General features: G+C 36.2%; 1 protein-coding gene across 2 annotated transcripts in view; it reads right to left on the reverse strand.

The window, feature by feature from the left end:
* LOC113672169 (uncharacterized) overlaps positions 1–26,719 on the reverse strand; it is a 31,286-nt gene extending 4,567 nt beyond the window's left edge. The window contains exons 1-11 of one of the 2 annotated variants that reach the window (XM_089192390.1): positions 25,753–26,513; positions 19,516–19,795; positions 17,984–18,025; positions 17,130–17,171; positions 15,182–15,322; positions 9,752–9,840; positions 6,270–6,396; positions 5,787–5,828; positions 5,089–5,246; positions 2,993–3,058; positions 1,439–1,520 (exon numbers count right to left, since the gene is read on the reverse strand). In XM_089192390.1, the coding sequence (XP_089048516.1) occupies positions 1,439–1,520; positions 2,993–3,058; positions 5,089–5,246; positions 5,787–5,828; positions 6,270–6,396; positions 9,752–9,840; positions 15,182–15,322; positions 17,130–17,171; positions 17,984–18,025; positions 19,516–19,795; positions 25,753–25,866 (1,183 nt within the window). In that variant the 5' untranslated portion in view covers positions 25,867–26,513. Of the gene's footprint in view, positions 1–1,438; positions 1,521–2,992; positions 3,059–5,088; positions 5,247–5,786; positions 5,829–6,269; positions 6,397–9,751; positions 9,841–15,181; positions 15,323–17,129; positions 17,172–17,983; positions 18,026–19,515; positions 19,796–25,752 lie in introns of both variants that reach the window. The other variant, XM_027188446.2, reaches the window with a different exon arrangement.
* Between the last annotated feature and the right edge of the window lie 1,109 nt (positions 26,720–27,828).

The following is a 27,828-nucleotide window of genomic DNA, read 5'->3' on the forward strand; positions in this document are numbered from 1 at the left end:
AATGTAAGCTTTATCAGAAAATGGCCACCACTTTACTTTTTATTTGAACTGTTGTCAAGAGTTCCTCATCAAATATGGCCTTGATTTTTGTTTAAGGCCAAATAAATGTACTCAGCTAGCGTGTAACAATAAGTAACTTGTTTATTATATTTATTGCCTGTATCACTAGCTTAATCCTTTAACAAACAGTTATTCCTCATACTTAAAGGATAGAGACAAAAGAACTTCAGCATATAGAAAGATTTTCTGCTCTCTGCTGTTCTTTGCATGTTTATCTTCCCATATATAAGGATATATCAGTAGGCTGATGTAACAGATCAAAATTCTGAAGAACTTGACCCCTTGATAATTTGGTTTTTTCTTAAAGAACGTTTTTCTTCATAACTTGTGCGTTTAAGATTTAAATTTAGTTTTTACCACAAAAATGAAAAAGGCTTGAAACATGGGCCTCGGGAAACTGAAACAATTTTTCACTGAAAATCTTCAATAAAGTTGTTTGGTTAAAAGCCGATGCAAGGGGGTTAAACAGGCTACTTTTAACTCCTGACAGAGCATTTTTCTTTCAAAAATTTAACCCATACTTTCTCAAGTGAATCAGGTGCTACTCTAGCTGTTCTTGGCTGATGCCATTCCTGCACTCACAAATTTTTAGGAGCATCTCAAGAGCTCATGACCAATAATCAGCAGTTGAAGTTTCAGACATTTCATTGTTATGTACTGTGTTACATCATGTCATGCGTTTTAGCCTCACTTTTGTGCCAAGATAGCTGTTATGTGAGAAGAATCCATTGTGCAGTCAGATAAGTGGTCCTGAAGCTTTTTTTTCTTTTTTTCAGTGACAGAAAGAAACATTTCCACCACCTGATCAGAATTCCAATGCAGTCTCTCTGAAAGCAGTCTGGTGCATTTAAGGTTTACAAAATCACTTTCTTTCAAACTTTGCCCATGAATCTGTCCCAGTCTAAAGGTAATTGAAACTACCTTGGTTTTCAAAACTCTTTCAAAATAATTTTTTAGTGTGAAAATTGCTTTAGCCCTAATGGCTCATTTCTAACAGAGCCAATTATCAAAAATAACTGTGACATGAAAACAAAAGAAAAATGTGGATATTGATGGCTGTCTTCATTCACTTGAGACCCACGATACCTAGTGTGAGATCTGTAACTGTGTGATATCTAACTTCTCCTTAAGATAAGTTCTATACCCCTTTAAGGTGGATATTTGATGTTTCTCTGTGAAACTGATTCTTAATTCTCCCAATGCTTAGGTTAATATTTGTATCAGAGTACTTTTAGTCTTGGGGCTACTGAATGTATATCAGACTCATGAAATAATTTGTGAGTTTTTGGGTAATAAATATTGTGCACATATAGACTTCACTTGTGGTGAAAATCCTCAATACAGTCACATTGATACAATTAACAATACTTCTGCAAACCTTGTGGTGGTGCTGTGGGCAGTGGAATTAACACAGTCGTTCTTACATATTTTGTGTATGTCTGGTTGATCTTGCCCCTTAACTGAAAATGAATAGCATAAATGAATATGTTGACTCACTACCCTTATGCTGTCATAGGTATGAAATAGATGAACTTTGACTATATTCTTCACTTGACAAATAGATGAATACATGCGAAACTTACAAAAGGGTTTTGTGACCACTGGTAATTACAAGAACTAAACAATGTGGAAAATATTTGACATCACAACAAAGCTTACACATATGTAAACATTAGATGTAAAAAGCTAAATAAAGAAATAAGCAAAAACTCCAATTCAATGACTGTATAAACATACTTAAGTGACGCTCTCGCTAAGAGCGGTCCTCTCGACTTCCCGTCGGAAAAAAGTTTTATTTTATTTTTTGCCCATGAAAAGGGTTTAGGACACATGTTTCAAAAGTAGCTAAGTTGTTCTCCAATTCTCTTTTTTTGCATTGCCACAATACAAAAATGACTTTTGGCCAGTCCACCCCTGTGGACAGCGATCGAAAGTGTAAATTTCAAAGATTTTGTCCAGCGCGCAGTGACTGCAACAACGTAGCTCACGGAATTCTATCTTGCTACAAGTTGCAAGATGTATTCAGTTAGTTCAGAGACAAAATGTGGAAACTTCAGCTGAAATATTTTTCATATCAACATGATCAGAGGAGACCCTTCTCTTCGACCTTAATTTGTGTATCAAAAATTCACTACTTTGAACGAAAGAATTCTAAAAATGCGGGCGTTAATCGGGCTGAAAAAGCATATCAGTGCATAGTCTCAAACCTGCAGGTATATCTCTAGCTTCCATCCACCAACATATTAGAAACAACGCAAATCCACGTGTTTACTCAATTGCGCTCATGTCAAAGATCATTTGCATGATTCTGAAAATTGACCAAGATCTCCTTTTGAGCGTTCAAAGTTCGTTCGTTCATCTTCTACATTGAGGATTGTCCTAAAATGTTGCGTAAACGTGATCAGTCGTACCTGAATACATCTTGTAAATTGTAGCAAGATAGAAAGTCCTTGACCTACATTGTTGCAGTCGCTGCGCGCTAGACAAAATCTTTGAAATTTACACTTTCGATCGCTGTCCACAAGGGTGGTCTGGCCAAAAGTCATTTTTGGATTGTGGCAACGCAAAAAAAGAGAATTGGAGAGCAACTTAACTATTTTTGAAACATGTGTCCTAAACCCTTTTCATGGGCAAAAAATGCAAGAAAACTTTTTTCTGACGGGAAGTCGAGAGGACCGCTCTTAGTGAGAGCGTCACTTAAAAGAAATACAGGGCAATTATAAACAAATATTGTAGCATAATAATCTGAAAAAATCCTATGGATAAGGAGTTTTCTATCCCGCTTTATTACCAGAGTTACTAAACTCTACCCATTATGGAACACGAAGTTATCAAAGTTTACCCTTTGTTATGCTGTTCTCTCTTGAAACTATATCGTTGTTCTCGAATTTACCCTAATTTTTTATAATTTTATAATTGCTTTACCACGTACCTTAATGGAGTAGTTAAACCTCATGCAAATGTCTTTTTTCAGTTGAATGATATATCCATAGCCTTCCTGTAATGAATATACATATATATAGATATCAGGAGGTAGTTTTGCATTCCTCAACACCAGGTACTTGAAACAAGAAAGGGGGTAGGTTTCCAAAGAAACCGTGGTGCTGCGTCGGCGGGAGAATATAGCAGGTAATTTAGTGTTAACAAGAGTTAGAGTTGAAAACGGAAATTGGCTACCATAAAGGCTAAAAAAGCTGACGTTTCGAGTGTTAGCCCTTCGTCCATCACTCTGACAAAGGCTATAACGCTCGAAACATCAGCTTTTTTATCTGTTACGCTGGCCAATTTACATTTTCAACTCAGTTGTTAACATTAAATTACTTCTAACAATACATTGTTACAGTTATAGTATTGACTGCTGCCTCTTATAGACAAAAAATTATGCAACTTAAACTTATAAGAATTGAGAGCTAAGCTGATAGTTTTCTGCAACTTATTGTTGCAAAACTGCCTATAAGGCTGAAATATTGTCTGTATATATTTGCAGGTGATTATCATTAAAGTTGTTAGTTTATCAGACAAATGTAGAAACCTTGATTGATGGAGGATTGCGTCATATCCTATTATTATCTTTCCACAGGAGGTGAAATACCATAACATAATCATTTCAAAATGGTCACTACTAGTCTCTTTCAAAACCGTTGCTTAAGCTTATTGAGCAATGTTGGGGTGGGCAGGTGAGGAGGGGGGGGGGGGGTAAGAATATGTTGCTATTCAAGGCCAAAAAGAGTTGCATTTGATTTTTTTTTCTGAAAATTCAACAGAGGTAAAATGTATCATCTTGTTATCTAGGTCTTTTGTCTTGATGCTTCTTCTGTGGCTGCAAATCTTAATATTCTTTTCATTTGTTATTGCAGCCAGTTCACAAAATTTATACTAAGCTCACGAATGGGTGTGCATCATTGTAACATATGATAAATCATAGGGCTTTGCATGGGAATTTCAGCTATCATAAAAAAAGGTCCAAAACAGCTTTGGTTATGTGCCTATTCTCTACCTCTGTTCCTCTACCTCTAGTGAACCACTACTTCTGTTCATTAATAATATAAATAAAAAAGTGTTTATCAAATCAAGAGAAGGGGACAGAGAGCAACAATCAGGGCATCAGCCAGGATACTTTCCAATAATTTGTCTTACATGTCATGCAACATTCTTGGAGGGTGGTGTGGCTACAACAAGATGGCTAGCTTTGCTTAATCAAAAGGTTGTTTGGCTACACCAGTCATGCATTGGTTTGCTAGTTGCATTCGTTTTCCCAAAGAAAAAAGAGAGAGAGAGAGAGAGAGAGAGAGAGAGAGAGAGAGAGAGAGAGAGAGAGAGAGAGAGAGAGAGAGAGAGAGAGAGAGAGAGAGAGAGAGAGAGAGAGAGAGACTATCTTACTTTAAATAACTAAACTTGAAATATCCCAAGACCCTGCAAGGGAACCTCTCTCTTTGTCCAATAATTCCTCCTGATAAGACTTGGAATCTTAAAATGATACTGATAAACTGGTGAACATAATTGCTCTTTCCAGTACCAGAATCTTCTCATGATGGTTTAGGTGTTGCTATCATTTTCCTTCAAGGGGTAATAAAAATAGTAGAACTTGCAGTTGATAGAGCAGAAAATTAAAAATTGCTCACCATCCTTTAGATGACTGCTTGAGGAGCAAGGTCACCATATTTTAAGTATGTTACAATTTTTTTGACATCTTAGGTTCAAAACTTTGAACTTGTGGAGCAAAAAAAGAGAGCCATAACACAAAAAGGGGATTTCAAGGCATTATTAGACCTATGTAACAATGTATTCTGTTTCAATCCAGTAAAATTTCCCCCTTCCTGATGAGCATTTTCTGCTGTTTGTTTTATATTTAGTTTTTTTATCATTATTGCATAGCCTATCACTGTGATATGGATGAGAATCAACGATTGTTTATTGCTACAAATTACTCTCTGTTTATGTTTGCAAGACATCCTTAATTTTCAGTTTCCCTTGGCTTTGATAATGTAAATAATCGAAAAGTCCATACAAAGAAGATACCTCTCTTACCTTGATCTCTGCTTTCCCATTACACTCTTGAGGTTTTTGAATGTTGTTCCATTCAATTTGGAATGTTGTGATACTCTGACATTGTTCTTTCAAAGGTAAAGCCCATTCTAGAACAATTTTCTGGTCAGTGTACTTTGCTGTGACGTTTATAAAACAGTCTGTTCACAAGAAAAAAATCAAAGTTTGAAGAGGATCAATGCAATTTAGAATTTGGAAAATATAAGGAGACTTACAAATTTTTTGTTTTTATAGTAATGTATAGAAATGAAATTTAACAACTTTTTTTCTCAGCAGAAGTCTAAGCTCCTTTTTGCTAGCAGATGGAGGTTGCATTAATGCAATAGAGCTTATATCTTTAGATTCCTTTAATAATTTCTTCATATTTCCCCCAAATGATGAGAAATTTAGATTTGTGGTTCAGCTTGAGAGTAATCAAAACAGTGATAGACCATTGGAAAACTGAACTATGCAAAGCATAACTGGACAGTTAGAATACTCAATAACTACTGGTATGTAAGAATTTTTTTGTTTAAAAGCTCTACCTAGAGTTGGCAACTGAATTTAATGCAAAGGCAAAATTTTACTACATTTTGAAACTTTTTTGCTTCAGAACTTTGATTTCAATTACGTCAACAATGCAGCAGTTGTACAAAGCTGACAACTCAAAGGACAAAAACATACAATGAAAAACAACTTACAGCACTCTGACAAATTCATGTACAGTTCAAATTGACACTTCTCTGTAAAAAAGGAAATCATCTTATTAATCCTACCAAGTCAGAAAAAGAAAGAAGTAGGTAACTACACTCTTTGCTTTCAATTTACATCAATTAGTGGATACATGTAAGGTATCGAAAACAAAACAAAAACAAAACAAAAACCCGACAGTAGTCATTGACCAGGATTCTGTGATCTAATAGAAGGAGGAAGATGGAAAATTTTACTTTCACTGATGAAACTAACAGGTTGTTAGTAAAGGTAAATTAAGATGCAAAACTCAGTGTTATTCATTATTCCAGTAGTATGACTGGACCATTTTGAAGTTTTCAAACCAAAATATTCATTTTCCCAAATACACCTGTCATCTATTCTTCAGTTTCAGTTTCCACCATCCCACATTCTGTAGTCTGTTTTTACAAGGTCATTGAAATCATAGTATGGCTGGTTATCAAGAAAAATACCTGGTACTTTCACACTCAGGTGTACTAGATTGTTGTCATTCTCATGATGTGATGGCATACTCTGTACTGTGATCTGGTATGTTGCTCCATATCGGATGTTTTTAGAAAAGGTCCAATACCAATATTCCTTTTAGAAAGGGAACAACATACAATTAGATGTTCAATAATTTTATTTGAATAATTTATCACATAAAAGAAAAATACCACTGTCAATTGTTTGGTAAACAGTGAGCCTCTGGATGGCATTGTTTAATGATGGTAAACAGTTCTGAAGAGTAGATCATGTTCAAAAGAAGACTAAGACAGGACCCTTGTGGAACGCCCCAGCAAATCATAGAAATACATCATCTTTATTTCTGTAGAGTACGAAAACCATTTCAATGTAGGTAAAAACGCGATTTCAAGTGCAATTTGCATCAGTTTTTCAAGACGACAAAATTGCACAACCCAGTAAGGCAAATGCAATTTGTAGTCTTTTAAAATTTACAAGACAATTAGTGCTTAACATACCAAATTACTTGAGATTATTTATAGATCACATGTTGTTGACGATGCATAACTCAGAAATTCCCAAGAAATAACAAATTTACTTCTAGCAGTATGGGGTTGGTCTGTATGTATTGCTCAAGCTGCATTTTCTCTGATCATGGTGAGCACTGCCTGGTAATGCCTGTCGCTTTGGAAGAAGTCATTCCTGTCTACTTCTGCAGCAGCAGTTTGTTGCTGGTTGGTCAGTGGCTCTGGCTGGTTCTGCAGCTCTCTCAGCTGCTCTTCTCTCTCTCTCTCTGACCCAATGCCTGTGGTTGGCGATGCACATTACTGTCTCTGAATAACTTCGCTATTTCATCTGCATCTTTTTGAACTTGTTCTAACTGCTGGTTCAGGTTTTTTGGGCTCCGGTCAAAAAAAAGTTGAAGTTGATGTCTGGAACCCTCTACAAGCATCTACTAAATTATTTGGATGAGCTTGTGCAGTTCAGGAACTTGGAAGGCAACAGAACATTCTCCTAGCTGCTGGAAGACAACCCTGAACAGCTTCCAGTTTCCTCTACAATAATGAATCATTTATTCTAAAAAAAAACTGCTCCTCCAGGAGCCACTAAACACCAGGAAAAAAAAGACCAATAAAGAATTCAACCTTACAGCCCAATTAATCTGACTAATGCCCAGTCTGCTTAAGATGAGTATAAAATTTGTTGAGCTGGGTTGAAACAAACACAAAAAAGGCACCATATTAATATGGTTACTTTGCAGAGTTAATCGGCAACAAAAGCATACTAAATCAGCAACAAAAGCATACTAAATCAGCAACAAAAGCGTACTAAATCTAAATGAGGGAGAGGTTTGTAGAAAAAGAGAAGCGCTGTGGCTTGATCCTCCTTCAAAAGCTTTAATTAGATGTAAAAGAAGTCACCCACACACTGCCAACACTCACACACAACTGACACTTCTCACTGATTGAAATGGAAACTAGTTAGCAATGCATCCGCTGACAGTTAGTCGACAGTCAGTAGACATTTCACTGACATTAGGTAAACAGAGGGTCCAAAATATACTTTTCCAATCCTGCATCCCACCACTACTTTTCATTCCATCTCACCATCCTGCTGCAATGAGTATTTTCATCCCCATCCTATCTGGTTTAACCTAAGTTGCTCTGGTTCCCTGTCCTTTCTAAACTAGCGGGCAAACATAGCCTTTGCAATATTGATAAAGTCCTCTCATTATGGAGAAAAGAAAGAGTGCTTAGGACATATTTAACTTGCTTAAGGCTGTTGCTTAGTTTGTTAATAGCAGCATCAACAAAACCTAGATAAAGGTGCAAACAAACCATTTGTTTGGGAAATGCTACATTGACAACAAAGTCTCCCTCTTGCACACTTGCAGAGATGTTGTCAACCAGTTCATTAAACAGGCAAATGAACACCACCCAACAACCAAATTTATGGCTGAAATATCTGTTCCAGAAGCTACTTTTTAACACACCATTATCTATAAATATAAAAGGTTCAACAGGGAGTCAGTTCTTGACATGAGAATCCATTTCAAACCAACAATCTACACAACGTGTCACCCACCAGGGGCAAAGAAAGGCTTCAAATAATGATTTTAAAGAAACATTAGACAATTCAAAACATGTCTGGCAGAAAGGCTACCAGAAATTTTCATTGACAGCCCAATCTCAGAAGCAAAATTTGAAGGACATAAATGGGTCTTTTCTCCAACATAGACATGCAGATAAGAGAATCTTGCCCTTCATAATGCAATACCACTCAACAGTTACAAACCTCAAAGAACCCTCATGAGCTAGAGGCATTTAATGTGGCAACAACCACTGCTGAGAGAAATCTTCAAAGAACAGCCCATTACATCATACAGAAAGGGGTGTACTCAAAGACATACTTGTGAGTGCAAAATTATGACAAAGGGGAGAAAACTGGACATACTTTGGAGCTAAGTAAACACATGTAACAAATACAGAGAAGACTGGACATAATATGGAATTGTTTAGACCTGTCAACTCCAATTTTCACGAGAGCATTTATTAAGCCTGTTTCTGAATCAAATAAACACTTTAATTTCCCTGATGTTGTGTAACTCCCAACTTTAGCTAAATCATGATCCTGACAACACCTGTCCTATCTCCTATCCCACCTTCGAAATGAAGCATATCCCAGTCTCACCTTCCAATTTCCATCCTGCATCCTGGGATAAAAATAAATGTCTCGTATCCTACATCCTGCTTTAATTTTAAGATTCATCCCGCATCTGGCCAAACCAATGTTGGACCCTCCAGACAGTTGACTGACTGTCAGCATTCACCAAAACACTGGGGACAACTTGTTTGGATCACATTCGTTACCTTATCCTACTCAAGTCTGATATCACAAGGGGGACAATGTGCTCAGGCTTCATTTTAAGCAAAATATCATTAGTCACTTTCAGGAGGGCTGTTTCCTTCCTAGAATTCTCCCTCTTAGCAGATTGTGTAGTTGAGTAGAGAACAATTCTCTTCATGAAGTTGTCAATTTGAAGAAATACAACTCCCTTATTAATGATTGTGGGTGAACTTGAGAGAAGACTTCTTGAAGTTGTTTGTATCATCCTCACTGCTCAACTCCTGTACTAAGAGTGCTCCTTTAAGAGAGTTGAGTGCATGTTCCTTAAATGGCAAGACTGATCTCACACTGATTTCCATATAATTGTTGTCTCAGAAGCTGTGCATTAATATTTTTCATGGGTTATATTTATCTTACCATCAAGATAACACTAGGTAAAGGGAAAGAAATTAAAGAGTTGATTTCACTGGTATTTGGGCTTTGTTTTCTAGAGACTGGATGGAGTAAATTTAATACTGTAGATATATGTATTATTTCTAACGAACAAAAATTTAAAAAAGCAACTTCAAAGTATTCTCATACTGAAGTGGTAAAATTAATACAACCTTCACAACCAAAACTAAAACATGTTAACAGTGTTTACCTTTCTGTTCATCTGTGTACAGTCATTGTGACCAGGGTGTTTGTCTTTTCCAGAAATATACAGCTGATAGCCCCATAAATCACCAAAACCTAAAAAATCACCACAACCAAGAGCACATCAACCACAAAATAACCTTGAGCTGACTTCTAAAGTAGATAACAAAAATAAGGCATTTTTGATAAAGTTAGCTTTGTTTCATCACATTATTACTTTTGAGTGAAATAAATTTACTTATGGAAAAGAGATGGTCAAGTTTAAAAAAATGATAATTTTTAGTCCTAATTCTAATCGGGTCTTGAGATAAATACAATTGCACATGTCAGTTAAACTGATTGTCTATTATAATGTTCTCGAACAAGGCCATAATAAGTGAGTGACTACCAAGAAAAGCATGAGGGAAAAAAAAAGGACACAACAGAAGTTACCAGATAATGCTTTTGACAAGGTACTGATGATAGGTACTGGCAAAAATATTTCTCTTTCTCTTATCATAACATAAGAAGACCACTCCAGAGATATTTCAAAGCAAACACACACATTTAACATCAAAACAAACTGAGTTGTGATGGCTGAACATTTAGTGACTTTCAATATGTACTGTGAACTTCCAATGGTGAAGTCTGCAACAAAATTGTAGTAATTTGTTGCTTTACGGTGCTTGAGGCTGGACAACCTGGGTAGAAGGGCTATCAGGGCTCTTTTCTATTGATGATCAAACCAGAGGTAGAGTGAGTTTCCCTTGGTGATCCATGGGCCACAAAAGTGTCTGTGATAGGTTCCCTTGAATTCATGCAGTGAAAATTGTTGGCTATTTTTTTTTAGTGTTGTTTTATCATGTCTTCATTTCATTGAGATATGATGAATTGCTAATTATAGAAATTGTCTACATACATTCACTTCTACCTTGCATACAAACCATGTGAAAAAAAAAGTAAGGATTAAGTTTTAATTTGGTTACTGAATGTGACACCAGAGAAACTGGATTGGGTTACAGTTACAGTGTACATGTATGAGGAAAAGGTTTGCCTTTAAGGTCTTGTACTTCTCCCTATATATCAGGGATTTTTTTCTGGTGCTTACAATTAGTGTTGCTAATCTCAATGGTACAATGTAACCCTTCATTTCCAAAGAAGTTGATTGTCCTATTTGCCAGCAATGGTTACACTCCGGTCTTGTACGATCTTGAGGAGAGACAGACAATCTTGATGGCTGAAACTACAACAAAAAATGTCCCATGCCTTTTTCTTCCCTCTACTTGCCAAGGAACTGGCCCAGTAACAGCCTGTGACTGCATGGAATCCAATGAGAGTGCTGCATATCTTATCACTCAAGGCATGGGTGATATCATGCGCTGGAATAAAACAGCATTTATCCTTCACTCCAGTGTGAAACCAGAATTCTGGCCAGTCCAAGCTTCTAAAACTAGAATGAGACTAGAAATCAATGGAGGTTTTAAAACACACTGAATTAAATAATTCAAGCTATACCCTGTTTTTTGGATTGGTGATATACTTTAAGCATTGTCTTGGAACTGGCAGTACCTCTGATTTCCGCTTTGAGGCCAATGGATGCTCCCCTTTGCTGATGCTCATTCCCTTCAATTGAGTTCACTCAGTATTGGTCAAAGACCATGTGGACTTGCAGACAGTCGTTAGAAAAGAGTGAGGTACTGAAGATGTTGAAATCTTTTTCGGAGAACTCATCAAAGGTATCTGCTACAAAATATTTTTTCATCTGTAGGACTGCTATGCCAAGGATAAGAACAACCTTTGGATTTGTTGATGCAGTAAGTTGATGAACAATAGGAATGCCTTTCTCTCAAAGAGAGCATAGTGTGCCTTTTACCCCTTTTCTGAGACTTCCATCATGGTTGCCAAATGAATATGCTACTAAAAACAGTTTAAAGCTTAGCTCAGCCTGCCAAACAAGTCCCTGTTGGGTTAACTATAATTAGCTTATTGCTGGATTTGACTCCAATCTTCTCATTTACATTACTGCATATTTGGATGTTGATGTTTGTAATCTTTGCTGAGCATATTTTCAAAATGAGTGTCCCAATTACATGGATCTTTATTTACTGTAACTCCTAACAGCTTTAGTTCACTCTTCCTAGCCATGGACTTTGGGAGGGGCATCCTGGTTTTACCCTTAACAACCATCTTAAAGGTCTTTTTCATGTTCAGCTTCATCAGGTTGTCATCAGCTCAATGTTTTATGTTTGCTAATTCCTAATGTAACAAATCAGGATGATTGAGGCCAATTGCCACAGGCACACTCACTTTGATATCATTAGCATATTTAATCAGCAAGATTTAGGGGATTACAGGTTTGGTATAGCACTTGATGAGGGCCATAGTTGTGTTGTGTCACTTCCTATAAGCAAATTGGTCAGGTCCAATCTCTGACTTAAGGATAGAAGACATCTCTTGTTTGCAGACAAGACACTCAAATATTCTCATTATGATGTTGGTTGATGAGATTGGTCTAAGTTGATTGCATTCAGTCAGAGGAGATTCCTTTGGAACAGGTGTCACATTTACTAGTTTCCTCAAGAATGGAAAAGTTTGATGCTTGGGTGGGCAATTGAAAATTTTGGTGATCACCGGTGCATGACAGTGTGAGTAATTGCACCAAAGCCAGTTAGGAAATTCATCAGGCCCTGAAGCAGTTCATTTCTTATGTGTCAGTAAGTTCCTTACATCACATTCATTCGCAGTCGGGAGACAGGTTCCTACTGATCTTTCAAGACATTTAGGAGCCTCATATGCATCATCTGTGTTAATGGTTTGGAAGTATGTGTTGATGACAGCAGGGGAAATCACTGGGCTAATAAGTGTGCCTTGCATCTTTCTACCAGTTATTCTATTGGCCATATTCTACCATCTTTTGGAGACTCAGTGCATTTTATTTGCTCGTTGTTCAGAGCAATTACTTGGTTCATGTGAATAAGTGTGTTAATTTTCTCTTGACAAATAATGTCCTCTGCTTGGTTGTCCCGATGTGGGGCAATTTTATTTCTATGCTATACCAGAGGGAACATGTTGGGCGGGTCTCTGGGAGATACTCAGATGTGATGAGCAAAGAACTCTTGTTGAACATCAATCATAGGCTTGCATCCAACAGTTTCATGCTTTCTCCTGGGTTATCTGAGTTGTTAATAGAATTCCAAGAAAAAGCACTTAGCTTGGTCGTGATAGCAATTTTGCAGGAGTCCCTTACGTCATGGAAACTGGCATATTTTGGTTGAGGTTTAGCTGGGATAGAAGGAGGTACAGGAACAACTAAATGATTAGACCTCACCAACCCTTGTACACCTTGCCGGATTTCCAAAGCAAAGGAGAATTAGCCAGAAAAACATCAAGCACTTTGTCCTGCTTAGTGGGTACTTTAACCATTTGATGCGGACCATGTTGTTCCTTTATTTTCATATGATTTATGTCCTACATATTCAAGGATATATTGTCTAATTGACATTCAACCAATAATTAAATGGTAACAAATAATTGTATTAACAATAATAATAATGATAACAATAGTCACATAATAATAATTCAAAGGGGCTAGCTTGAAAGCCTCATGGTTCACTTATCCTCTGGACTCCAACAATGATTACCAATGTTTCCTATAAATTTGCCTGTTATTTACAAATAATTTTCTTACTTTATTGCCATTGCATTTTTTGAGACTTTTGTTACATACAAAAGGTTGGGTTCTAGGATAATCTGTCATTCCATGCTGAACCACCATTCCTCCATTCCATCAATATGTTGAATAACTGTGTTGCAGCAAGGACTGAAAAGATTATATCTACTGACCTACATAATTTGTGATTTAAATGGTAAAATGCCCTCCCTTTGTAGAAAAATGTTCCCTCCAAGTTTCATGACATGGTGATCAGATAATTCTGCAAGGAAAACTTTTGTTTTTACAATCCTATCAAAGTGCTCTATGAACAAACTCGTGAATTGACACATGATTTTTTGGATTATATTTAATGTTATCTGGTTTAGGGAATTTTGTGGTTGATTGTCACATCTAGAGTACGAGCAGTAGTTCAGTGTTTGCTCTTGCACATGCGCTCAATTCACAAGTTAAAAATGAATGTCATCTTCAGCTATCTTCTGTAGTGTCACAGCAAGAACTGAAAACATAATGCACTAGTGGCTATAAGCCAGAAATCACAAAAGGAGAAAACTAAAATGTGTATCAACTGTGAATTTCATCAAATAAGATACTCTGAAACAAACAATAAGGAGCACAGGGAACACCTCATCTTGATAACAGATGTGGCTTTGCCTGCTATAGGAGGCAGTGGCCAAAAAAAAAATAGTTTGATAACTTTTTTTTTCCACGGATTTATATGAAAGACATGCTTTTCAGAGAAAAGGTCCCCAGGTAATTTATTCATTCACAATACAGATCAATTTCTTTTCCTTTTGTTCCAGACAGAAAGAAAATCCGGATTGTCTAAATACAAAATTGGATTTGGTAGGTAGGATGGCCGGTGGCTCACTCCAGAAACTAACCCTTGATGTGTAGACTATCTGTAGACCAGATCCTGGGGCTTTCTCAAGACCAGTCCACAGATTTCTTACACAATCCCCCTAAAATGGTATGCATAAATCTTTTCGAGGATGCTGCATTTCAGAATAAAGGTAAAGGTACACCAAAATCACTCCATCACCAGTGTTGGACTAGCAAGTTCTGTTCAATTTTTCACTTTAGGTACAGTATTGTGCAAAAGTAATGCAAATGAGATATTTTTTGTTTTGGTGACCTTTTGTTGAAAGTTCCAGCAAAAATTCAACAGAACGTTTGTGGCCTTTAAAGCCACCTTTCAGTTGTACAAAGGACGCTTTCATCATGAAGAAAAAATTCCTGGCCGAAAGCGTCTTTTTCAACAATACAGTGATTGAAATTTTTTTAGACTTCCCTGAGTGATCAAGTTTGTTTACCATTCATGTAGCAAACATGAAATATTTCCAAACATATTTCCGATCTTTTCAGTCACCAAGACAGTATGAGAAGGACACTCTATATTTGAGACCAAACTTAGGGGACAAAAGAATAAAATACCAATAAAACATCAGATTCTGGGCTCAATCTGTGTATGACAACGAAAGTAAATCAGGTAAACTGCCCCAAGTGTCTAAAAGTAATTCTGACCAAGATACATGCATTTGGCTGAAATTATTTCCCAAACTAATCCAGAAATTTTGCATATCAACTTCATTTGTCTGATGTTTAAACAAAAGGACAAAACAAAGCCTTAACCATCACATGCAATTCACAATACGTTCAATCTCTTTATGACAAGGGAAGTAGATCAGGATGAACTGCATGTATTTGGTTGAAAAGAATGTACATGAACAGTGCATAAAATAATGTAAAGTCTATGGAAATACAAAATTCAAATCATAGACAACTAACCTGTATTAGGTGCTTTCCAGGTAACTTGAATGACGGGCATTCCATTATAAAGATGACAAGAGCCTAGAACATTCAAGGGCTTTCCTGGGAATGATGGACAATTTGGATGGGACTGCGTACTGAATGGCACACAAGATGTGACTGTCAAAGAGAAGGATCACATTGCAATCATATTTATCTGTATAGTTTTCAAAGTATGTTTGCATTGGTCCGTCTCATATTATAAATTTTCAGCAAAGAGGTATGTGCCATAGAACTATTATGTTTAATATATTTCATGAAACCTCCCAGGTCTGTGCCTATAACTTAAGATTCAACACATCTTGACTGTACTAAATCATATAAAGAAGCAGTTTGTAACAATGCACAAGATTGAATACTTAATAATCTTGAAAATTCTACTTCCTTAACAGTCTTGGAAATGTCTAAACTGTCTGCTTTTCCGGATCAATTTCTGTGCAGCTGTATCTAGGCACATGGACCTACATGAAGCTTGTGTGTGAAGTAATAAATCTAGGGTTGCACTCAAAATGAATGTTCATGCTCCTAATCACAACCAAAGTCATAAAGTATGGAGCCTTTTTGTCCTGTTTTGCTTGTGCATGGTTATCACTGTTGGCTGACAGTGACAAAGCTGTGCTCTTCAATTTCATTTCACAATTTCAGTTACTATAGGTTTCTTGTTAATAACATTAAATAGTGCAAATTCAAAAAAGAGTGAATACTTTTTTACAAAGTAATACAGATTTTCAAACTCAGTGTTGAAAACAATTGCTTTGCTCAATCTTTCATCATTGCAGTCCATGGAAAATATCATTTTGTTACTTGTATCATATGGATTAAAAATTAAAAATTTAATTATAAAACAATTTACAAAGTTTTTTAAGTCACCTACCATATTTACTTACAGTAGGCCACATTTTTTAATTGGAAAAATGGGATAAAAGTTTGGGGTACGGTCTATACAGGGGTACAAGCATCTTGACACCTCATATATATGCTTCACCCTTCAAATTGTATTACCTGTGTTGCAATGTGATAATCTTTGTTTTTGTAGTTTTCTACTAATTGGATATGATAACGAACCTCTACGTCTCCTGCCTCATACTGATATACCCTAAGATATATTTTTTGTGACTGCAGGTTTTCTTTTTCCTTTCTGTACTGGATGAAATTATAATGAGATATCCAGCAGTCAATTCCACCAATTAAAAAAAAACAAAAAAACTATCCTCATCCATTGAAGTGTTTAAAACAAGCTTATACCAATAGATCCAGCTCCTTATGTTGACATACGTAAGATAATTGAATAAAATCAAACAGCCAATGACCTTTCTATGTTCCCATATATGGCTCATGTTTCACATCAGATCAGAAACAATCAAAATTATTCAGTGTTGGGTTTGCACCTAAACTCCAATTCTCTTGTTCAATGATGCTTACAATAAACTGTAAATAGAAGTTTTAAAATGAAAATTTCCATGTTCAAGGTGAGGAGTGATCATTACAACAAAAGTAAATCTAGAAGTGTCTTCATTCTCACTTCCTGAAAATTCCAGAAAGACACCTCAGGGCATAGTTCCATTAGTTGTTTTCTTGTTACTCCCTTATTCATCACTGCATCAATCTGATTAGTAACCCTTCTATCATGGAGGGAAGCCCAAGTGAAGGTCAGTGCTGCCTATTGCTCCTTTTACTCTACACCAACTTTTTAAATTTTATGACCTTTCTTTGGTTTGAGTTTTGATTGCATTTTACTAAATACTCTTTTCCACCAAAATGAATGAAAAGTTAGAAGTGTAGCCTATACACAGGTGCTGTCAATCTGCAGGTAAATTCACTAGTTAGTGAATGATAATCATATTTTTACTGATTATCATATGTATAAACTATACTTGTTCATACAAATGATGTTTCAGACCTAATCTAAGGGACAACACCTCATTACCGTTGGCATCAAGAGGCCCTCCACAGGATTCCGGAGGAGAATCTGTCACAAAAAAAAAAACATAGTTGGTTAGGGAAAACATTCTATTTGACATTTGGGACCTTTTTTGTGGTCTAAGCCATTATCAAGCAAACACAATTCAGACTCACTAGTTGGCTTTATGATCGAAGTCCATCAAAGAATTAAAATCTGGAGTCACTGATTAGTAATGATTGTCAAATTGTGTTCTATGCAACTATAGATTTGATAAATAGCTATCATTTATACAAATTTGAATATAGTATGTTTCTGTATTTTTTTAAGACACATCAGAGAGTTGAAAGACTGACACAGGATGCAACCTTAAGTGGTGCATCATTATGAGGGCAAATACCTACATATACAGCAAACTCATCCCAGCACAATTTATGCTTATCATAGAAGTTATGCATCTTAAGCATTCAAAATGCCAACTTCCTGAACAAATTTCAGAGATCCAAACTACTCAATAAATGTTGCCCTGAGAATAAACTTCTTGCTACCAGCCACAGAAGTTGCAGTTCCCACAGTTATAGAATTTAAAATTTGAAACTCTACATCAGATTCTGTTTACATCGGAAAACTTCTTGTTTGCTTACTGCAATAAAATTGAGTTACAGCTCTCCATTCTTAAAATGTATCGTTTTATAATATCATCATTGTCAGCCTCCATCAGGTTCTGCGATGACCATAGAAGAGAGACCTAATAGTATATGCTCTACTGGAGCAGCACTGCCTGTGACTGAGGAGGCCAATGCCTAAATGGCAGTCTCTGTCACTCAAATAAAGATCATCTCTATGCTATTAGAAATGCAGCATTCTTTCCTGAGGGTCACCTTCTCTTCCCCTGCACTGATCACTCTTTATTCTCCTGAATTCTGTTGTATGGTAAAATACATACAATGTATAAGTTTATATCTATGTAGGCATGTATGTATGTATACAATCAATTGCAGAAATGTTAGATTACAGATGGCCTCCATTCATTCTCAACATGCAACACTTTTTAGCTGTTGTTTTAGTGTTTTTGCAGTCAAATGTTGGATAAATGTAGCCATTCTTTGAATATTGCAATTAAAAAATAAACATAGGCATGTGTATATGTAGCATGTGAGAGTTATTTTTTTTTAGCTGGGTGGGTTGAGATGGGACACCTTGTGTACCTATTGTTTTAATTTTTGCTATAGAAAGAGAGTGTAACTTTCAAAAGAATGAAAATACTGCATTACTTCACCTTAAGAAAAAGATGAAAAAACCTAATTTATCTGAATTTACACAAGTATTATGTGGTCTATTGTCTCTACTACCCACATACCTCTACGCAAAAATAAAACACATTGGTGCTAAACTTACTGTCATCTCCTTTTCAGCCATTTTTTGGTCTCAACACTCAATGCCCTCTATTCCCAGCTAGAGAGAGAGTGCACTGCATGTCAAAACCAAATAATGGTTGTGAAAAAAATTACACTTACTGCCGTTCCTCTAACAGAGAGTATTAAAATTATTTGTCTACAGTCAATTACTTCAAAAATGTAATTCCGAATCATTTTACTACAAAAACAAACTGAAACTTTGTTGTATCTCCAATAGACCCCAACCAAAGATATATTATACTCTCAAATAAGTCAGGATCCATTGAACAAGAGAAAAGGATAATATTTCAAAGGCTCCTCCATTGTTCCCTATCTGGACTTTGCCCCCTGTGTGTAATATGTGATAATATGAAGGTTGCTTACAAGTAACACAGGATGGGGTTACGTCCAAGGTAGCTAAAAGTAAATTTTATTCATAGAAAAAGTCAAAATGCAGGAAAATTTCTTGGAAAATTCAATATCAGTAGCATTTAGTTCCATGTGTGCTTTTAACTTGAAAATGATTGAAAAAATTTAAATGTGAACCTTTAATATCTCAATAAATCTCAACCTTACTCAAAGAGGCTTCTGCGAGGGCCATAAACCTTTGCACTTATCAAATGAGCCTTAAATTTCTGGTTGATGTCATTCTTTATGCACAGCCCCCTCATTCCATGACATCATTTGCCAGTAAACAATAGCCAAATGCTGTGATTGGTGCAAGACATTGAAATGCTTTGATATGATTGATGCTCGATACATACCCTACTATGGCAATCTGATTGGTGCAAGTAACAAACCACTCTACATGCTAACATGGAGTTTTTTTCAGAAAAAGAAAAAAACTAAAAAATGATAGACATATGCCTTTCGTTTTATCATCAAAAGGATGTTGACATAAGCATTATAATAACAGAAAAAAGGTATATACATATCATGTATATGAAATGCTTGCAATTGCAACACTTTTGAGAGCTGGTGTTTAATACTCATGAGTACACACATTACACAATTACCTTGGATGTGCAGCTGCCATAGCCTAAGAACTGTACCATTTACTACAAATGAATATCTCCCTGAATCACTGTCATCCACATTCTTGATCTTTAACCAAAACTTGCTCTTATTCTTGTTGAATCCAAAAGATATCTTGTCTATTTTTGAGATTAGTTTTTTGTCTTTCTCCCAATGTGACCTCTTCAAAGCACTGTCAAAGTCAAGGACATTTGATTTATATATCAATCGTGCTGACTGCCCAGTCACACAATTAAGTTGGATAAGCTTAGGGTGACTTTCCTGTAGGAAGAATGGAAAATGTAATTAATAATTATTTGTGTTCATTTGACAACCCATTTTATCACTACTTTCAGTTTTATAATGCATTTGAACTTTTATTAAGCAGCACCAAATTTAGCAGTCACCCTGTAATAAGCAGTTGGTTGTCAGTGCCAAATTCCTCTCTTCTTAATTATCATTATTTTCACTCCTATAAAGTGGTCACTTCTTTTAAACAGGTTGTGTTCACTCTTTGACTGAGTCCCAACCATGTGTTTGAATTGAACATTCACTTACATGTAAAGCAGAACTGCTCAAACAAAACTAAGAATCATTTCTTAAGTATTTTCGTTTCATGTTTATCTCCCAATATTGATGTCACATGTAGTACTTTGAGTTCAAATGTCTTCAATGCGTTGCTCATGAAATTACTCTGTTTAATGGCCACCAGGCAATCTGGTACCAAAAAAAGTCAGAGACCTGATTCATAAAAGTAGACTAAAGAAAACCAAAACAAAAAACACAGATTTGAAATTATCTTTCTTCTTAGGACTATTGGGCCAAATATTATGAACAATCATCGTGCAAGTCATTTGCCAATTAATTAACAGCCTAGAGGCTCAAATGTTTGAAAGTAGTCCCACCAACTTCAACAATTCTGGTTTATTGTTCTGTCTTGACACTGCACCACCATTTCATTGCTGCTGTTTGTTAACAAAGAATCATTCATTCTTGAGATCTCTCTTAAATGAAATGCACATTAAGTGATTAATTATAGCATAAAATGGGGTTTTTTGGTGAGTTTGACCTCTATTCTCTGAAACTTGTACTAATCTATCAACCAGTATTTAATGGTCACCCCTCCATTAGCGGGGGATCACTTAATATGAGTTCCACTGAAATCACCAATAAATGCAAAAATGTATTTATTATAGGCACCAATGCAGTATGGTACAAAGCATATTAGGACACCAAAGTACTATGTAAAATGTTCAAATGCCTCAATTTTCTAATTGACTGCTACACCTTGTGCATAAATGACACCTTACCCAAAATACAAACTCTTAATGACACAAACAACTTTTGAAAGGAAAACAAAATTACCTAAATTTACTTTATTTCCTTTATTTGATATGAAAACATATTGAAATCTACCTTCACACTAGACATTTTGCAATATAAACGGTTGTAGCAAAAGTGAAGACCCCCAAAAACAAAGACCTAAGACCCCCTTAAAAGCAAAGTTGGTCACAGGAAGTGTGCATCCCAGTAAAAAACAGCTAAAAGCTTGGCAACTTTTTGGCTCACAATGTGATCATTTATCAGTTTAGAAATAAAGCAAAATAATCCAACATTACATTACACACTAAACCACAGATTGCTTTATTTCCCTTAATTTTCCTATTTGTTGCTTTCTTAATTTATTTTTGAAAACACTAGTGTCCCTCAGAACTTCTAACTGCCTCCCTTGATGTCCTTGTTCTAGGAAGAGAGCTTGCCGATGTGAACTTTTGACCCGGCTGATGCCAGTGGGTGTTACAGCATTGCTCTTCAGCCTTTTTAACAGTGGGAGATAATTTCACAGCTGTAGTGTTACTTAAAAAACATTTAAAACTGAATTTTTCATCTCCTCCCAAGTATCAATGCTTCCGGGGAGAACTGGAGAACTTAAGCAGAGACATGTTTGAGGTGCATATGGCAACTGGAAGGAGAAAAAACTTTTTATAGCATGCTTAGATGTCAATGGATCGACTGAAAGGCCTCCACTTTAGCATTTTAAGCTCACTTGTACTGACCAGAAAGGTATATTGAGCATTGGGGAGAATCTGCATTTGATCATATCCTTTGTCATTATCAATTGACAAAATAAGGGTCTGTGTTTTGGTATTTGTTTTTTGCATCTTATGTATTTGTTTTTAAGGGTCCTTGTTTTAGCTTCAACCCAAAGTAAACAGAGCCTTAGGGTCTCAATAACAGGATACAAATTTTTTTGCCCCTACAGTGTATGGTCAAACAGTTAAAAAATTAGATTCATTAACACATCAAAGAAAAAAATCCTCTGTAACAATAAAAGTGATACATGTGAAAACAACAATGGCCTCTAAAGAGCCAAGATGTAGTGAGGAATGTAGGTGGTAATTTGATAAGGAATAACATTTACAAGGTAACTACCAATTTTAATTGGTTACACTTTTATTATTGTAATTTTCAACTATTCAACACCAAGTACAGAAAGGACATCCAAGACCCAAAACCTATACCCTTCTTGAGAAATATAAGTTAACATGTTACAAATCAGTGGGCTTCACAACCTCTACCTGTTTAAGGAAATGGTAGACCTTCAAAGGCCAATTTTTCTGAAATTTCCTTTTCACGACAAACCAAGCATTATCATTTTAACTATTATCTCCACAAAAAAATTTTGGTGAAATGTTGAAACACCCACCAGTTATTTATAATTAAAAGAAGTATTTTTGAACTGAACTCTTTAGTCTGTCAAAGTGTCATGTTATGTTGACATAAATGACTTCCAAAGAGTTTCTTGCAGCAAAACATCCTGATCCTTGAATTCTAATGACATAAACATTCCCCCAATTTCTGTTTCATGTTTCTGTTTCTTTGCTATCTGTCTGCATTTACGAATACTGGCCCTCTTCAAACAAATTAAGAGGGTATATCAACTGTATGGATTGCCTTGAAACTATGTTTGAAGACTCCCAAGATACCAACTTAAAAACCATGTGGGGGAATTCAATTTTTTAAAATTGATCTCCCATGATAGCCTCTGGCATAATACACATCAGTAAAATTTTGATTAGCAAGTTTGACACACAAATTACAAAGTGACTAACAAAAAAATTAAAAATCCCCTCAAAGTTTTGAAAACCAACTCCTCAGGATTGAGATTGTGCAGAATTCTTATTTGTGCAGTCAGATTTAATATGTGATTATTTTCCTCAAAGAAACATTGTCCATTTTGAACGGTCATGTCCCATTCATTCTACAAATAAACCAAGCTAAAACAAAATAACTTTTTGCAGAATAGTGCATTTCATAACCTTTCCATTAATATATAGTCTATGATGGTTAAGCTACAATATTCTTAATACCCAGAGATAGAATGCTCTAAGTAGTCTAGGCTTTGGGTGTTGTAAGTTCCTTAAATGATATTGAAAGTCTGCTCTGTCCCTCCATTTTTTCTTAAGTGTATCTAGTATGTAAACTTTTTATGACAAGAAATAGCTGTTGACAAAACCTGTACCCCCTCTTCTGGACCCCTTCCTGGATACCCCTTTGGACACCCATATATATAGACTCCAAAAGATCATCTCCTTTGCTTCCAATTATAAAGGAATAAAATGTAATGAAATGCCATTTTCTGAACAAAAACCACCTGATATCATAGAATGGAAGATAACACAGCTTAAGAACAATTGCAAGTGATCACTTACCATACACTCCACTCACTGTGTTGGAAAATGTGCTCAGCCCACAGTACCGGTCAGGGGCAAAATAAGATTGCAGAACAAAATGGCAGAGATTGAAAAAACTGCTATATTTAATTCAAAGATTTGCTGTTACCAATACTTCACAAAATTATGGAGTAGATACACCAACACAAACATATGGTTTCACATTTTCCATGGACTGATTAGACTTTGCTGTGTAAAACTTAGAATTTAGCAGGAGGGGGGGGAGGGGGGGCAGGCAGAGGGGACTCCATGGGAGTCAGAAGAGGTTCTTGTTTATCACTTTAACCAGCACCTTTGTTCTTGAGTCTCAAACCAAATAATTTGTTATTTCTTTTACCCCAGATAAGCCTGAGCATGAGTGAGTGAAATTTTTAACATCTCGTGGGATTAATATAAAATCCACGTATAAAAACATGACTGTTCTGCTCAATAGTATCCAACCTTATCTAGTTAAGTTGTAGGAGATAATTAATCAGTAGAAGGCATTGTGCTTAGCAATGATTAGACTTTCTTCCATTGTTGCTACTTTTTCTAAGCATATAACATGATTTTATCTCCATTAAAACACAGCAAAATTTTCTAGTCTGACCAGGTACTGGACCACATCAAATTCAGAAAGATAAGTAAGGCAATTAAAAGAGAGAAAAGACAATAGGATGAACATTACATGAAGTTTTCCATAATGAAGAATGTTAAAGAACTTTTTCATTCAGTCATGTTTAACTTATCTAAAGTAGTAGATATCCCATCTGAAATTCTGCCTCCACACTCAGCAGTATACGTGTTTGTTTGTTTTTTTATTAACCAAACGTTAAGTTTTAACATGTTTTCAACCCAACCTCACCCTTTACCACACCGAGACCTCTAGTAATTCTGTTTTCAGGTCATGCACCAACCCAATTATAGTTCACTAAAGTGTTCTCATAGTGATCCCTTAGAATTCCCCTACAAAAGGCCTTGTTTATCCCAAGAACTCTTCACATTTTATGCCTCATTTTCAATTTTATACTCCATTTTGGGGGAAATTGTGGTTTTTCATGAGAAAAAAATTAAATCATGCTACTCTTCAGGTTATATCTTGGCAGAGGAAATGAGAAGCTAAACAAAGTTCTAAAGTAAGACATATGTCTTTCACAGATGTTCTAGATTTGAGGTAGCTTTTAATCAGCTGCTACATAGCTGAGCAGAGAAAAATTTCTTGTGTCTTGATACCCAACGAGTTCAATATTTTTCATCATGAGAGGAAAATTTTGTATCCCCAGGCAGACATGAAATATTCTATTTATTATATAAACACCAATGAAAAAGCAAACCATTTCACTTCTGTTGCAAAAGTTGCAATTTAGAATGTAACCATTAGGATAATAATGGTGTTCTTTTAACGTGTGAAGATAACATGCTTTTTTCCCATGTGAAGATATGATGTTTTCACATGAAAGCTCACCTGGTATTTCACTGGCGTTAAATATATAATAAACAGATTTATTTTAGGAAGTTCTTCTGGAATGATTCATAGAGTAAGTTTCCTTAGTAAGGATGCATGTACACAAGAAATATATATTTGCAATGAATTCATAAGAAAAACATCTCTCACAGTAACCTCTGTTTATATTAATGAGTAATGCACAACAAGAAGCTTGAATTCACATGATGGTCGAGGTTACTCTGTAAATGGCCGTTGTCCAATTATTTGTAGAAGTTGCCTTTCAATTCTATTTTGTGTCTTGAATAGGTAAAATCATGTGTTGATGAATATGAAATAATTAGAGAGGTAGAATCTGAGTTCTACTCGTGCCATTATACCTTACAGATCAAACCAAAACCAACATCAGCAGGGCATTCGAAGTTAGACTACCAATACAACAATTAATATCAGTAGTCCGTTATTCATAGGTTCATATACAGGACAGAAAAATAAACGTAGTTAGCCATGCAATCAATAGAACATTAAGTGGACGGAATGTGAGTGATTACCCTGTCCATTGTCCATGCGGAAACTGTCAAATACAATGACTTTAAACCTGGAATACAGCTAATCGTGAGTTGAACACCTCAGCACGGCAGTGTAATTGATGAGGATATGCAAATTTAGAGAACTTAAGAATCTTGGCTTCGCTTGTCACAAAATACTAACCACAAAAATAATTCACAATGTTACTAAGGTTCATTTTATAGGCAACAAAAATAGTTCCGCGGTACTACAACAGGCGAAGTTTCACAGTATGACAGAAGTGGGAAACCACCAAGCCGAAAGTCCTGTAAACTTAATTTAATGAACGTTTTATTTGATATTATGAGTTCATTGATGATATACTACCTTTCGAGGTATTCTTAAGTTTTATATCGTATCAACAGAGTAAAGCCACAAAGAAAACTAACCAAAAAAATAAGTCAGAAATTCTGAAACACAGCTGTAACAAGCGCACTACTGATGTTGGAATAGAAAAGTAATCACTTTTGAGGGAAATAATTCGCCTCGCATGCATGTATTGTTAGATTACTCACCGCGTTGCGCCGTATCCTCTTGGCCTCGGCACTAAATACTGTCCATTCCACAGCTATAATCAACAAAACGAAGACCTTAGGAGTTATACAACGATGCACTATGACAAGGACCATTGCTGTTTGACAACGATTTGGCTTTCGAGCTTACAAGGCGGAAGCCTTCCAAAACTTCAGGCATAATACATCCCTATACCGCTGTGACGACAGACTTTCATTACAATTACCCAAACTCCATCCACCGGGCTAATATACATGTAGAAGTTGTGGGCGGTACAGGAAGTTTGAAAAACTGAATAACGTCAAGCGAAGTTATCTACATAACAATCGACCGATGTTTACGAATTTGCTGAAATTCCGGTTTCCAAGTATTGACAAAGAAGTGTGTGTCAGCAGTACTGTTTCCCTCGAAAATACAAAAGATAAACCTTAAGAGTGCAAATGGCATCAAATGATCAATTTAAATCGTGATGAGTTTCCCAGTGTACAAAAGGGACAAAAGGCAAAGGGGTGCACAACCATAGTTAATTCACGTTTATCACTTCATATTCAATCTCAATATTTTGCTAGAGGCCAACGTAAAGCCTTCCTTATCTCCTGCGGGAAGAAATCTATTGCGAGTGGATGATAAAATAATAAATCACGTATTAAAATACTGCCAAGAAGGGTAGGAGAAGTAACTCTCTTCACGTAAACGAATATCAATCAATCCTACTTTATCACATTGAAGATTTGGCGCTTCGCTACACCGGGTGCTGTGCTGTGGTGTTCACCTCAGTATTCGAGATGAGGCAAAAGTTTACCACCACCCCACCCTCCATCCCCCTCCGCTGCCCACATCCCGTCAGAACACGAGATACACAACAAGGTGACCAACCGCTCAGTCACAGAAGCGACAGATGAAACAACGCAAAGCTAATTATATCTAGCTGGTAAAACTGTCTACGTTGGCGAAAGTCGTCTCCTATAAAAGAAAACCGGATGAACTATTTATGTTACTAAAACCTAAGGGTCATGGCTGCTAACCTCAACCTCTATAGTTCTATGGGGACAGGACTTTCAGACAGTAGACAGCTGGGGTCCAATAATCCAGCTCTAGGTAAATAAAGTGGTCTGGAAATTGTGTTGTCACGAAGACTACAGTTATCGCTGTTCGTGTAGTTACAATAATTATGACGACGCAGAGAGATCAGCAGTGTCATGGTCGGTTCAGGGAAAGTGCATTTGAGGTCCACTAGTCAAATTCTAGGCGAGTGGCGGGGATTTGGATACTGTTTTATTACTCTTTGCTGTACTTCTAGGGTTACGTTTGACACCTGTTCTCTCTGGGAAAAGTAACAATCGAGGAAATCCGGAGAGCGCTCTGTTATGCTGGCTATCACCAACTTCTATAGGGACGGGGCTATCAGCCAAAGTGCACTCAGGGCCCTCTAATGTAATTCCAAGGGAAGCTAAGGGAGTGGATTCGGTTCGAAATCTGTATCGTGATTGTTTGCTTTCTCGTTTCTCCTCCAACTATGACCTCAATAATTAATTAGAAGCACCACTAGCTTGATATTTCAAACTCACAAGGGTTCTGCGTTAATTATACTTGACTTTTCAGAAGTTCCTTCTAAGAGTGTGTCCACGAGAACATCAGACAGTCGTGCTACATGCCATCCCACCGATTTCAATGAAACTTTACCAGTTAAAGGGTCTACCCCAAAACTCAAAAAGACAGACTGGTTTCTGTTTTGGTTTTTTTCCAGAGGGAGATAGACCACCTCCCCCTCGGTTTTTCTTGGTTTTCACCAAGGAAATCGCTTCAAAATAGGTAAAATGTATGAAGCTCTAAATGCGATGGTATTTAACTAATTGCTCTGAGGGTTTGCACACATATTACATTCTTAGTTAATGTCCGACGCATGTTTCAGTAAATTTGATTGACGGCTTGTCAATCAACAGAGGCAAATAAACGACTGTGTTTTTTAGACTTTTCGATTCATCCATATATTTGACCACTTTTAGGTCAAATATCTCCCCTTGCCAGAAAGCTACAATACTAATCTTAATTCTCCTTTATAATCCATCATTTCATCT

This window comes from Pocillopora damicornis, chromosome 13 (assembly GCF_964200805.1).
Source record: "Pocillopora damicornis chromosome 13, jaPocDami1.2, whole genome shotgun sequence".
Taxonomy (NCBI): Eukaryota; Metazoa; Cnidaria; class Anthozoa; order Scleractinia; family Pocilloporidae; genus Pocillopora; species Pocillopora damicornis.